This window comes from Typha latifolia, chromosome 6, assembly GCF_019914945.1.
Source record: "Typha latifolia isolate L0001 chromosome 6, TyphaL0001v2, whole genome shotgun sequence".
NCBI lineage: Eukaryota > Viridiplantae > Streptophyta > Magnoliopsida > Poales > Typhaceae > Typha > Typha latifolia.
Window position 1 is genome coordinate 13,902,635 of NC_133091.1, and position 14,099 is coordinate 13,916,733.

A 14,099-nucleotide genomic window follows, 5' to 3' on the forward strand; every position below is an offset into this window, starting at 1 on the left:
TTTAGGGAGCGGGAGCAACCAAGATTGGAAAAGTAAATTAAAAAAAAGTAGTTCACGTCACTAAGATGAGGATTTTTTACTAGACTTCGTCTCTTGGTCCAATTTGAAGACAGTTTCTCTGGGAAAAGCTTAGTGGCGAAGGTATAACCCTGTTAACATTTGTGGCCAAATTCAAACAAAATCAACCAACATAGAGTAGGCCAGGAGTTCCAGAAAGCTACACGATTGATTTCTGAATGATACTGCTAAAAATAACCTTTGCAATAAATAACACCTTGGTCCACAAAAGAGCTATTTATTGGTAGCTATACAGATCTCTTTGCGTTCACTTTAGATTCTCCAATTAGCTAGTTATAAAAAGTTTTATCATTCGAGAAAGCGAAAAACTGAGGCAAAAGCTCCAACCTCCCAGAGGAATTGCCGCGAGCTGCCCATTGTTATCTGTACAGTAGATGGAATCAATTGTCAGATTGCATGATTGATCCATTGTCGAAAGCTGAAGATAAAGTCAATGAAGATTATCAAAGAAGTAAGCAAAAAAAAAAAAAGTAAAACTACTGATAAAACTGGTTGAAAAGTATTGAGTTGGCATAAATGATGGCAGCACATGAGGAAGACTAATTCCCACATTCGGACCAGTTCTTATCCCCAATCTACTCAAACAAACAAACAAACAAAATTACAAGCAGTGGCCAATAAGGACTCCTCATATCCTCTCAAGTTTCACAACCCATAACGGCATTCAAATTCCACTGGACCAAATGTTATCTAGTACTCAACAGTATAAATTACAAGTAGTGGCCAATTAGAACATCTTGTCAAAAAAATATTTCAGGATCTAGTATTAGGAGGCTTTTCTGCATTTCAGTCAGCATTCAATCTGTCTATGCCAAAGCCATCTCAGACAATAAGAGAGTCAGTTCCTCATTCCCATAACACTTGCAAAGGGGCCTTAGGCCCTGTTTGGTTGCTGGTTAAGGGATTCCTTAATCTAAATTAAGGAACATTACTCTAGATGTGTAATCGACCATAAGATTATCCCTCAATCAGATTAGAAACACAGTTGTTGAATCTTATTATATACATAAGCTCAATTACAATTTTATTCTTTATTTGACTAAAATTGTTTCACATGACATGTCAAAAATTCCCTCCTCCCTCCTACCACCCATCTATTTCATTCCAAAACTATGATTAAAATTGAATTAAACTTTTAGTTTGAGCAGGAAAGTAGGCTATACTAGTTTTTCTCTTTATTTAAAATGAGTTTAGGCCCAACGACTTTACTATTTCTACCTTTAATAAGACCAAATGGCAGGATTTATTATTTTGTATCTACAAACTTATAATTTCATACCTTAAAATCTGCATTAATTACTTATCAGCAGGCATTATACTTACAACTATGCAATGAGAATAACTAAACTAGATTTTTCCTTAACTGAGAATCAAATGCCACAGAGCAATACTTGGATGTGGTCAATTACACTAACACAGTTCTGTCAATTATTATTAAGAGTTCAGAAAAAGTGTTTTATTGTTATGGAGTAAGAAGCTTTGGTATCTTAATGGACATTCATTTATTCTGAGCTATTAGAGAGAAACCAGTTTTGGGGAACTGTGTTAATATGCACCACACAAATTCAAGAAGTGTGACACTTCTTGACATTACTTAAGAAATGCAACTTGATGTAAATTCAATTTTTTAACTCACCAAAGCACCGCTAAACAATCAATTCATCTCCTAATTTTATATCAAGTTGATCCATATAAAAATAAAAGGTTTTGTATTAACAAAGAAGTGTTACTTATATAGGCTGGCTTGGAGTGTCAAACAGTTCATGGCAGCTCTACACACCAGACACCTATACAAATTCTTATCTATATTTCACTGATATTCTTTTAACTCCCACATGTAACAAATATAATCAAGTAAAAGATAACTAGAGAGGGTAAGTCCATGAAACATTTACATGATTAGTTGATTCATAAAATATTCACTTAGAATTATGTTAAAGCCATAAAGAACTGGCATATGCAAGCCCATTATTGTAAATTACATTGAACAATCAGGCTGCCATATGAACACTTCCATTTCCATGCATTTGAGGTTCTCCACCACTACAAGTACAAAATAAAATGGAATTTATACAACATGGACTTTTGACCTTGCAAGGACAAAGAGTTGTGCATCCCAAGAATTCCATACTGATCATTACTTCTAAATGATCTAAAGTAAGAAATGTAACTGGAAATCACTTTACGTTTGAAATGTACTGAATAAGAACAGAGATACTACTTACTATCAATTTATAATTGCCCAAACAAAACTCAGCCTACCTGTTGAATTGCCTCCCTTTGCCAAACCATTCGTCGTTCAATTCTTCAAGGCACCATGCCTTCTGTTCTCCTCGATTTGTCCGAACACCTTCATCGCAATCATGCCATCATCAAAATGCTGTGCATGCGGATGGTCCTTCGGAACAAGCCCTCGGTACTTCTCGAACTGCTTCTCCGCCTCATCCTTCTTCCTCATCAGACTATATATGATCCCCTGACAAAGGTAAGGCCGGAAATCCTTGGGGTCCTCCTTCACCAACTCTGTGTAAATCTTTAGCGATTCCTCATACTTCCCCTCTACAACCCTAATCTGAGCAACCAACAGCTTAAAATCCCTCAAATCCTCCTTGCGCTTCTCCTTCCTGCACAATTCCATGGCACCCTCGATCCTCTTCGCAATGTGATCCAACTCCGCGGGGCTCTCGGAGGCGGCCATGATGAGGCCGTGATATGCCTCAACGAGTAACGGATCCTTCTCCAGGAGCCGTTCAAACCCTAATTTCGCGGCTTCCTCTTCGCCGTTTTGGATCTGGAGGAGGGATCTGAGTAAAGGTAGCTCCTTTTCGTCGGGCTCGAGCGCGATGAGGCGGTCGACGATGGCGATCGCCTCCGGGAGCATACCGGCCTTGATCCTGGCCTCCATTAGGGTCCGGAGCGACGTGCTGTCATCGATTATCGTTTTGGGATCGAACGAAGAGACGGTGGTGGGAGGAAATGAGACAGCGGCAGCGGCGGGGAAGGGGTTGGAGAAGCGGGCGAAGAGGAGTGCGGCAGCGGCAGCGGCGGTGATGGCAATGGGTTTGAGGAGGGAGGGGAGAGGGGGTAGGGTTTTGGGGGAGGGTTTAGGAGAGTTATAGGAGGCGCGAAGTTTTGGGGAGAAGGGTTTGAGAGAGATGCAATAGTGGGGTTTGGAGTGGGTGGGGAAGGAGAAGAGTGCGGTTGGGTGGAGCGAGGAGAAAGAGGAGGAGTTCATTGAAGTTTCCAGAGGCGGATTTGGAGCTCACGAGAGATTGGAGAAGAAGACGGAGCTAATACTGCAATAGTACTGTAGAGCTTATACTACTGTGCATATACGGTAAGAAAACGCATTTTATGTTTTATCCCTCGTGATTTACCAAAATTACAAATACCTCCTGAAACTTTTATTTACTGGTTCATATAAAGTCAAAATTATCAAAATTTAACACTTTTTGTTATCCTTTTCTTGCCTCTGTAATTATATATATATATATATATATATCTCTTATTTTCGGAGAAAAGAAAAAAATTATAAAATAACAGAATTAATTCATAATGAACCAAAAATTCATCCCGTTGTTCACCGAAGAGGAAGCTGTACACCTTGGCGGATAACAACAATCCCGCCTATCTTTTATTCCTACCCCTATTATATATCCAGAAAACGAGGGGGTCTAAAACGAAAAATAATACTAATAAAAGCTACTACTATCTACCAAAATCTAACTATAACTTAAAATTACAGCCCAAACTCGCAGCCAAAGTCTCAGCATTTACACCCACTCCTCTCTCTCTCTGCCTTCCATACGTCTCAAAGAACTCCTTGTTCTCCTTCTCCAACTCCTTCCAGACTACACCAAGAAACACCACTGATTAATCTCCGAATATTTTACAAAATATTTTTCTTTTTTGAAAAAAGAAAAAGAAAAAGGTGAGAGAATCTAAAAGACACCAACCAGTGGAGGTGATGACTGGCTTCACATTTGCATGCTTCGATAACGCTTCCATGCACTCCTCCATGCTCATCCCAAACAGTAGACACTTCTCAATCAGGTGTTGCACCTGATAAGATCAATAAACCCCATCTTGAGCAAAATAATTAAAACACAGAGGACTAAATTGAAAACCTTTGCCGATCGAGATCTTCTCTATTACCAGGCGGATGTAGGAAGCTGGGGAGTTGTCGCCGACTGCCATTTGGGATTTGGGAAGGTTGTGCGAAGAGGGGTTGCATATTTATACATCTATAGACTAGAGTGGCAATGGAGATAGAGGTCAGGAGATCACGTGGGACGGAGGAGATCATTGGAGGAGGTGATACGAAGGGGTCGGCTATGGAATTTTAAAATTGGATGGACGACCGACGTGTCAAACGTTTAACTTTTATAGGACAGGTACCTCACGCCTTCACGTGACACCTGGTACTGCCAGCGAATCAGGATGTGCCACGTCGGATCGGACTCCATCCAACGGCGTGATTTCTTCTGTCGAAGTACAGCTTGGAACACCCTCTCTCTCCTCCTCTGTCCCTCCGTCGACGGTGGAGTCCCGATCTTTTTGCCGGTTGTCTCTTCCTTTGGTATCCACTCTGTCATCTCCTCCTCCTCCTCCTCCTCCTCCTCACCTAACTTCCTCACTCTGTCGCACTTTGTCGCCCTCACTTGCATCCATCGATCGCACCGTTCCCATCGCTCCCACCTCCTTGTCTCTTTCTTACTCGCTATTCGCTATAGCAGTATAGTTGTTCTTTTGCCGTTCTAAAGATATATGTATTTTATTAAAATATAAATTAAGTTATTTTTAATAAAATACATAATTTATTTCCTTCATTTATATTTTATAACCAAAATAAAACTTGTAAATACTCCAAAGGTACGTAGAGTATTAATCATGCATTCAATTATATATATATAATTTTTTTTATTATTTTTTTATCCTCCACGTAGGAACAAACTTTGGCACGGCATTAGAGTCCACGTAGGCTTTTCTGGCTAATATAAGCCAACCAACGAATGACAGGCGAGAGGTTTGGAGACGCAAGTCGAGATCCAAGTGGATTTTGCACTCACATAGTCACAGTGTAGTTTATTGGGCTTTTGCGATAATTTTGCTCGTATTATTTGAACTTAGCCTAAATGACGTGTCATGTGTGTACAGTTGGTTTTATTATTTATAGCCTAATATGAAGGCAAAACAAGAACATCTTGCCACGCCATGATGTCATTTCATTTGTTATCATCTATATCAATATATTCATACACCATTGCCTACTTTAACAAGTCGCTTTTCGAAGTACATCGTCCATTATATATAAATATATATGTGTTATGGTTAGGTACACTTGTTCCTAAACTATTGTCCTTTGTTTTTTTTTTTACATAGATCCATATGAAGTCTTCATATGTATTGTGTCATTATGTGGAATATTTATCCTCTCAACTATTTAAGACTGGGTTCCATTAGCTTTAGATTAAAAGTGATTCAAAAACCTTAGTTTAAAGATATAGGTTAAATATATTTCATCATCGTATACTTATGCCTAAAATATTTCAAACTAGTTCTTGTACTTACCATTAAAATAAAATCTTCAGCTATTCTATCAAATTTAATGTAAAACTTTCAAATGACTAAAATAACTCTTCATATTTATTAGGCAAGATAGATGAGTTTTTTTATCTAACTTTTTAATTCATATTTGTTTTGTTTCTAGATATAATATAACTATGAAATTTCATACAAAATTATATTTAATAAAATTACTATATATTTAGCACAATTTATAATGTAATAGAAAAAATATGTGAATATTTGTTAACAGAAATAAATATTCATATATGAAGAAAATGATATTTTTATTTATAAAAAATTAAGAACTAATGGAATTCAGCCTCTATTAAAATTTTAAATTTCTTTTTTGGCACGCTCCATTAATTTTGATGAAAAAACTAACAGTTTAACTTTAATCTTAAATATATAAAAAATTAATTTAAAACTTATAAAGTATAAAGAGTAAAGTAATTTTAAGCATAAGTATGAAAAGATAAAATATATTTACACTATTAAACCAATGCTTGTAATATGAATAGAACCAAATTTTTGGTGTATATCTCATCTATCCAATAAGTTCCTCTCTGGAGAATTCTCTATCAGTGGAAGTTTTAGGATGGCTTCTAGCTATCTTTTCTAATAAAAGATTTATGTAAAACTTTTAAATTGTCTCCTTTGTTAATTATTCTTCTTAGATATTAGATAATTGAGGAGTATGGCAGAAAATAAATTAAAAAAAATTATATGAAATAAGTAATAATCTAGAGAATTAGTCTAGATAAAATTAATCTCTGGTTGAACAAGAAGTAGGTGAGGAATTTTTTATTTATTTCCAGTATTCCTGCTAAAGACTATAAAACCTTAACCATAAAGGGCGACTCTTTCGATTGGAATGTCGATCTCCAGGACATAAGATATAATGCATAACTTTAAACTAGTTTAGTATCTAAACAGCAATTTATCATTAAATAATTTACTCTCTCTCCTCTCCTCTCTTATTCCATCTAATATCTTATACTTACTAACAAAATTTAATTAATATTTTGCCTTTGAATTCAAAGGTACCATTTTAATTAACTATTATTTGTTTTAAAAAAATAAGAAGAAGAAGAAATCTTTCTCTCCTCTTTGAATTTTATCCATTATAAAGTGAAATTTAGTCGTTTGACAAAATATCTAACAAAATGAGTGTAGCTAACTAAAACCGGACTTATACTAACATCCAAACACATTATAATGATTTAGAGATGGCCAACTATTTGACCGGATGATCTCTATAGTCATAATCAAGGACACGTGTCAGGTGATGGGCGCATCATTGGAGATCTTCTTCCAACCTACCTGACCCACTCCCTAATCAACTTGGATCATGTCACTGGTGGACCCAATCACAACTAATCTCTAGCCACTCTGACTAACTACTTTGGACCAATTTGACCGCCACCCAACCCGACCCGACTCGGTCCAGTCCTTGTCCAAACCACTCCCCTCCTACTCTACTCCAAACGCTATCCACAACTCCAGTCAAACTACTCGCCCATCATTAACCGTCCGTTCCTGATATACTCAAAGCCGACGGCGGAGATCGGGCCCTGATGATTCGTCGACGCCGTAAGATACGGTGTACACCGCCGCGGTTAAAATTGAAATTGAAATTAAAAAATATTGTTAAAACCCCCCCTTCTCTCTCTCCTCTCTTTCTCTATCCTCTTCCATACCCTCGCCTCTCTCTCTCTCTCTCTCTCTAGATTTTTTTTAGGGTTAAACTCTGGATTGCTCTCGATGCGGAGGCTCCTCGATCTCTCGTGACCTCTGTAAGTTTGATTCGATTCTCTTGTAAAGTTTGCTTGTCGGTAGGTCGCTGATTGGTCTCTTCGCAATAGCTGCGTCCTTGTCTGCTGCAAACTAGGGTTTGGTAGATCGGATCGAGAGAGGAATGGGCGGTGAGGAGGAGGAGCTCGCTGGAGGTGGCCTGTCGGGCGGACGGAAAACCTTCTGGAGGTCGGCCTCGTGGTCTTCTTCCCGGACGTCGGGGGTGGAGAGCTCGAAGGAGGAAGAGAAGAGCTCGTCCGGAAACGGCAAGCTCCGGAGATGCCCGGCTCCTCCTCTCACCCCCAGATCCATGAGCTCGAAGGCGAGGTCTTCCCTCCCGCCACTCCAGCCGCTGGCGATTGCTCGGCGTAGCTTGGACGAGTGGCCCAAAGCCGGATCCGATGACCTCGGCGAGTGGCCCCAGCCGTCCACTCCGAGCGGGAAATCCGAGCGGCTTAAGCTGGATATACCATCAATCGGTTCCCAGGGCAAGAAAGACCAGATCGCCTTCTTCGATAAGGAGTGTTCCAAGGTCGCCGACCATATCTACCTCGGTGGGGACTCTGTTGCGAGGAACAGAGAGATTCTTCGGAAGAATGGGATTACTCATGTTCTAAATTGTGTGGGTTTTGTTTGCCCGGAGTACTTTAAATCTGATCTTGTGTACAAGACCCTCTGGTTGCAGGACAGTCCGACGGAGGACATTACTAGTATATTGTATGATGTGTTTGATTACTTTGAGGATGTCAGAGGGCAGCGCGGGAGGGTGTTTGTGCATTGTTGTCAGGGTGTGTCGAGGTCTACGTCGCTGGTTATAGCTTACCTTATGTGGAGGGAAGGGCAAAGCTTTGATGATGCGTTTCAATTCGTGAAGGCTGCGAGAGGGATTGCCAATCCGAACATGGGCTTTGCTTGCCAGTTGCTTCAGTGCCAAAAGAGGGTCCATGCGATTCCACTGAGCCCGAATTCGGTGCTTAGGATATACAGGATGGCACCTCACTCGCCGTATGATCCATTGCATCTTGTACCTAAGCTGTTGAATGATCCTTCGCCGGCTGCTTTGGATTCTAGGGGGGCCTTCATTGTCCATGTCCTTTCATCGATCTATGTATGGATTGGTAATATTTGTCATCCGGTGATGGCAAGGGATGCATATGATGCGGCCTATCAGGTGGTGAGGTATGAAAGGGTTCAGGGGCCAATTATTACTGTTGAAGAAGGAGAGGAACGGTCAGATTTTTGGGAGGCCTTCTCAAGTGCACCATCTGATTCAGATAGCGCCACAAAGACCAACAAGGAGCAGAATGAATTGGCAGTGAAGACTAGTGCAGGAAAAAGGAACGTGAACTCCTATGATAGAGATTTTGAAGTTTTTTATAAAGCGATTACTGGTGGTGTGGTGCCACCATTCTCTTCTTCTGGACTTGGGCAGGAAACCCATCTTCCAGCAAGAGAAAGCAATTGGAGCATATTGAGGCGCAAATTCATATCTGGTACGATATGCCGAGTTCATTCAGATTCTGCATTGACAAGGAATATGGATCCACGCGTAAACCGGATACAACTACTGATGGCAGAATCATCCACATCACCTCCTTTTCTTTCTCCTAGTTCTCTATCATCGGAATCGAGTAGTAGTTCAAAAAGTAGTTCAGACTCACCTTCATTGTCACCTTCAGCAGTCCCCTTTCCAACAATTATGCCGACCCTTGCCTCATCTAACTTCTCCAATCATTTGCCACCATCTTCTAGGTCTCCGCTCCAACAAGCAAGTAGCCTGGAGCTGTTAAAGCCTCGTTCCTGTGCAGGTCGTTCTCCTTCTAGCTCCATTGCGGAAAGGAGAGGAAGCTTTTTGCCGCTGAAGCTGCCAACACTGAGCAAAGATTTCTCAATATTGTCTCGGAAGGCGTGTGATGATTCTTCTTGTTCTGCTGAACGAGCAGAAGCAGTGTTAGATGGGAGTACTGACGGTCAATTACCTACTGGTGAGCGTTTTGACAGCGCAAGCTCTGCAGAACGATTGCCAGTTATAGAGTGCTTAGACGAATTAGCTGTTCATAGTACATTTTCTGATGTCGACTCCCGGAAACATCACGCAACCCAGGATGATCAATTATTGCCTTGTTCAAATAAACCAGTTGATGTCAGGTCAGAGACTCTAAGTACTACACGACTCTTAGTTTACCGTTGGCCTAATATGGAAAAGTTAGCAACATTTACTCGGGAGGATCTCGATCCGAGGTCTGTTTTCCTTTTCCTAACTCCTAGTACTGCTAAAAGTGGAGAGACAGGTAGGATGCTATACTTTTGGATAGGGAGTGGCTTTGAACAGCCTGAAGGAAAAACTCAATCAAAGAGCAGCAAGGAGGTAGAAGAAGTTACTACAATTAACTGGCACCTAATGGGTCGTGATTTTCTTGATTTAGTTGGTCTGCCGAAGGATCTTCCTGTTAAGGTATACATAATATTTCGTTGTCGTTATTTTTTTTCCTTAATAAATGTGTTTAGCTGCCTACGACACATTCATATATATTTTTACTGTTGTATTGGTGATTGCACGAGAATCATTAATGATAGTTTCCAAGCGCGGTTCGTATTATTACTCACTATATGCTGCATATTTCCGGGGAATTTAGAAGATGCTGACTGCTGTTCTGAATTATTAAATCATCAAACTGGACATTCTGTCATTGCCTGTTTTTACTTGATGACATACTATTTTTGATGGTAATTGATCATTGTAGAAATTTCTGCTTAGTCTCTTTGAGGTAACAAAGGAAACATACTTTGGTCTATCTTACTATGTAGGTATAGTTGTCTGGCAAATATAGGCATATAGCCATCCTGGAAAGACTGGAGAACACATTAGAAGGAACAATAATTCTATGAGCATGTATGGGGATGGAAAGAAATGCAAGTCTGCCATGCTAGTTATGGGTCCCACATCAATTGCTGTCATTTCCTGCCAGCCAAGGGGGACTACCCTTCTGTTACATGTGATCCATGATGTTTGTCATTTAAAAATGCACTTGATTTTGGTCTTTTCTATTTTCTATATGAGCTGTAAATGTCAGCAAGAAATTTTAGAGGCTCTTAGATGTTCTTTTTTATAACCCAATAGAATGAATTGACCAACCCAATAGAGTGAAGTGACTGGTTAGCATTCAGGTTATCTCTTCATTCATTAATGCCTGTTTGTCATTGGGGATATGAAAGAATCTCTCATATAGTAAAAGGATATCTCTCTTATGGTAAAAGGGTATTCTTTTGGACTTTTTGGACATTCTTGCTGAGCATGAGTGTTATATTTATTGCTGGTTGTGGGCATCTTGTGGGCATTCTTTCAGATCTCAACTGTTATATTTATTGCTTATCGTTCTTGATTGTTGTCTTTTGGACTTCCTCGTAAACTTCCCCTTCATTTCATCCCAACAGATAATTGGATGACAAATCATCGGAGACTTCACAATTGGGCACCACAAGTGGTTTTTCCCTTTAAAATTATCTCAATTAATTGAACTCATCTTCAATTAGAGATGTAAGATAATTAGGGAAGTCGATAAATTGTGTCCCAGTGGAATCCTGTTTGTTCCTCTTTAGAACATGATTTGACTTTTGAGGTTATAGCACGTGAAAACAAAAAGAAGGCCAACTTCTTCAAGTAAGCATAAAGAAGAATCTGATGCACAATACATGTTTATTTTCTGGACTATGGAACAACTATAGTGTTTGTAGGTCAACAAATTTGTAATGAAATAGTGGTGTATAAATTGCAAAGTATTCTACTTTTGTTACATGTTTTGTTCTCTGAGATACGAAACAAACTCTTTGATAGTCCTAGTTAAACTATGCTGATCAAAATATATATGGCCTTAGATTGTTAGGAGCTAGTTTTCTTGCGACGCTTATCACTTCAATTAGTGTCAGGATGCCTTTAGTTTTTCTGGTATCATAGTGTGCATAACCATTTGATTTTGCAATTTTTCTAATGTTTTGCACAGAAGGCGTAAGACCTGCTTGCAAGTGTGACCTTGCTTGAGTGAATTTTAACTAGCACAGGGACTTTCCTTCACAACTTCCTCCTTAATGTTGCCTATCAGTAGGATGTCTTACGTAATAAGATCAAAATGGTAAACATAGCTTAATTAACACCTCCCATGTATTACAAACCTACCTTACTAATAGTCACCATCTTTCCATGTATCACACTATCACCCCTACCATGCCAGGCATCCTAGTCATAATAACATCATTAAAGTCGTTATGATGGACACTCTTAACTATAGAAGTGATGGAGGTCAGTTTATAGACTCCATTAATCTTTACTAATAGAGCATTTTCATAAAGTAAGACTTCTAGCACCACATATGTATCTCACATGTATGTTACTCTGCATGATTTTTATTACTATTGTCAGTAGAATAACTTTCACATCACTATGATTAAAATCTTTACTAATAGATTCATGTTTCTAGTTTGCTATAGAGTGCGCTTTTCATCACACGAAAATACTTGTTTTCTAATGTGCATTGTTTAAAATTTTCTGGTATCTGAACGATGACAGGTTGTCAAGGAGCAGGAAACGGATAATCTCCTAGAATTGTTGAATACTACTAGATGTTCTCTATAGGTGTCCGAGTCATTCAAGAGCCTTACAATTGGGAGCACTGGAATGCCCTCTTCTCCTCTTAGTTTTCACCAAGCGGACAAAATTCCGATGCCATTATCCTGTCACAATCAGCGAGGTGTGAGCTACCACAATTCTGTGATCTGTAAATCATGTCAGATGCCGAATGTTCTTAAGTCTATTTTGACATTATACAGTTTATGATCTCAATTTTCATAGCTCTTCCTTTCAAATTGCAGGAGGTTGCCAGGACGTTGCATTTGTGGCTGTTTCAGGTTTTGGCACGCATGGATGTATAATATCCGCTCCCCTGTAATCACAAAATACTGGGAAAATTCTATTTTCTAGGACCTCTTGTACATTATCATAGACAGATATTTATAAGCTTCTTTGCCCCCAGACAGCGAGCCGAATTTAGCTACTATTCTGCCATTTGGCTTATGTCATGTCTGAGCTTATCCTTTGGAGAAAAAGGTCGTATATTTTCTCTTGCTCTTCAAGATCATCTGAAAATTTCCAGCCATTTTCTACTGTTCAGATGTCTTTTTAGAAAATTTTGTTTCGCTATTTCTTCAAGGGATATGCTCAAGGAATGATACTAATGTAATCTTTAGATCCAAAAAATTACTAGAATTTCCTCTATGTGCAGGGCTAAAACTGTGAACACAATACAGTTAATATCAATCACCATGTTGTAAGTAACATTCTTGCCTCTGGACACTAGATCTTATTATGGACCCAATTCAACTTTGTGGGCTTCCACACGGAGATATCCCGTGACTAAATATTAGACATTATCCATCAATGAAATATGTGAATTTCTGATAACTTATAATGTGCATAAAGCATATTAATCCAGCATATGATAGGATATGCCCATCATCAATTGCATTATTTGGATGCAAGAGATAACAACCAGTACAAAATGAGGATGTAACCAGGAATTAAAGAAATATAAATATTGGGTTCAAAAACAATCTCTTCATAAAGTTCTCTCTATTTTATTTTACTGAATCAGGGCCTTAGCGAGCACGACCTCGTACACTGCCACTATCAGCAGTATCCTCCAATTCACTGTTTCCACTCCTACGGCGTACTCTTCCATGATCTTGCACTCTCTTTTGATCCTCTTCACCCCTCTCATCACCAAAAAGACGTACTCTCCAATGATCATGTGCCCTCTTTTGCTCTTCCTCCCGTCTTCCACCACTGCCGCCGCCCAAAAGAGCCCTCTGGATTCCACGCCCTCCACCATCATCACCGCCGCGAAAACCGCAGTTGAGATTCCAATTCAGTCTGCTCGTGACTGGGCAAGGCGTGGCAATAAAATTAAATAGAGAATAGTCATAAATTCCAGTGTTAGGTATACGATAAATGCGCGCAAAACCCTCGAAATAGTATCCGCCTTGAGGGGTGTTGCGCCGCCATGCGTGGAGGACGACAAGGCTGCAACCTGGAGGGCCACGAACTTCCTGGTATAATGGTTCGGTGGGAGGGAAGGTGCCGTCGGCGTTCTGCCAACTCGCTAGCACTACTGCTAACATTGGTAACTTCTCACTCTCGTCTCTCTACAGAGAGACCAAAGTTGAAGCACTGTGTCATCGAGACGTTGGATTTATAGGTACAGGAACACGGGCGGTTATGGCAGTTATTTTTGTGTCACGAAGAGACGCAGTGTTTAGTCAAGAGGGATGCAACCGATGGGAAGTACGAGAGAATTCGTTTCAGAAGGCATAAGGGTAGAAAGGTCAACTCACCCTTAACTACATTTCATGAATAGCTAATTAACCCTTCGGTTCTATTTCCATTCATAAAAAAAATAACATTCGAGATGTAATTTGTAGATTAAATGAGGAGTAATTCATAAATATCCCTCTCTTTCAATCAACTCCAGATTAGATTAGAGAGAAACTTTTAAATAAATGGATAAAGTCTGGAATCCGAAAGCCGTAATAATTACGATCCTTTGCATATGATCTGTCCCTTGCTTTAGTCTAAGCACACTTTGTAGTAAACAATCAATGCTTTGGAGTCC

The 14,099-nt window shown here is 39.5% G+C and overlaps 3 protein-coding genes across 6 annotated transcripts; 1 reads left to right on the forward strand and 2 right to left on the reverse strand.

Annotated features, from left to right (window-relative positions):
* Positions 1-207: 207 nt before the first annotated feature.
* Positions 208-3,535, reverse strand: LOC140790365 (protein SLOW GREEN 1, chloroplastic-like). The gene is made up of 2 exons (XM_073140417.1): positions 2,341-3,535; positions 208-441 (listed from the first exon to the last, which is right to left on the reverse strand). Exon 1 carries the CDS (start codon positions 3,311-3,313, stop codon positions 2,378-2,380), a length of 936 nt encoding a protein of 311 aa, XP_072996518.1. The 5' UTR covers positions 3,314-3,535; the 3' UTR covers positions 208-441; positions 2,341-2,377.
* Positions 3,536-3,607: 72 nt separating this feature from the next.
* LOC140790366 (uncharacterized) lies at positions 3,608-4,817 on the reverse strand. Its single transcript, XM_073140418.1, has 3 exons — positions 4,234-4,817; positions 4,035-4,140; positions 3,608-3,929 (listed from the first exon to the last, which is right to left on the reverse strand). Exons 1-3 carry the CDS (start codon positions 4,273-4,275, stop codon positions 3,805-3,807), a joined length of 273 nt encoding a protein of 90 aa, XP_072996519.1. The 5' UTR covers positions 4,276-4,817; the 3' UTR covers positions 3,608-3,804.
* Positions 4,818-7,305: 2,488 nt separating this feature from the next.
* On the forward strand, positions 7,306-12,463 carry LOC140790367 (protein-tyrosine-phosphatase MKP1-like). 4 transcript variants are annotated; one of them, XM_073140423.1, is made up of 5 exons: positions 7,306-7,439; positions 7,509-9,585; positions 9,718-9,892; positions 12,002-12,218; positions 12,304-12,463. In XM_073140423.1, exons 2-4 carry the CDS (start codon positions 7,562-7,564, stop codon positions 12,065-12,067), a joined length of 2,265 nt encoding a protein of 754 aa, XP_072996524.1. In that variant the 5' UTR covers positions 7,306-7,439; positions 7,509-7,561; the 3' UTR covers positions 12,068-12,218; positions 12,304-12,463. The 4 variants fall into 4 exon arrangements, with proteins under 4 accessions (XP_072996524.1, XP_072996523.1, XP_072996522.1 ...); XM_073140422.1 differs by having other exon boundaries at positions 12,002-12,182; XM_073140421.1 differs by having other exon boundaries at positions 7,509-9,892.
* Positions 12,464-14,099: the final 1,636 nt, after the last annotated feature.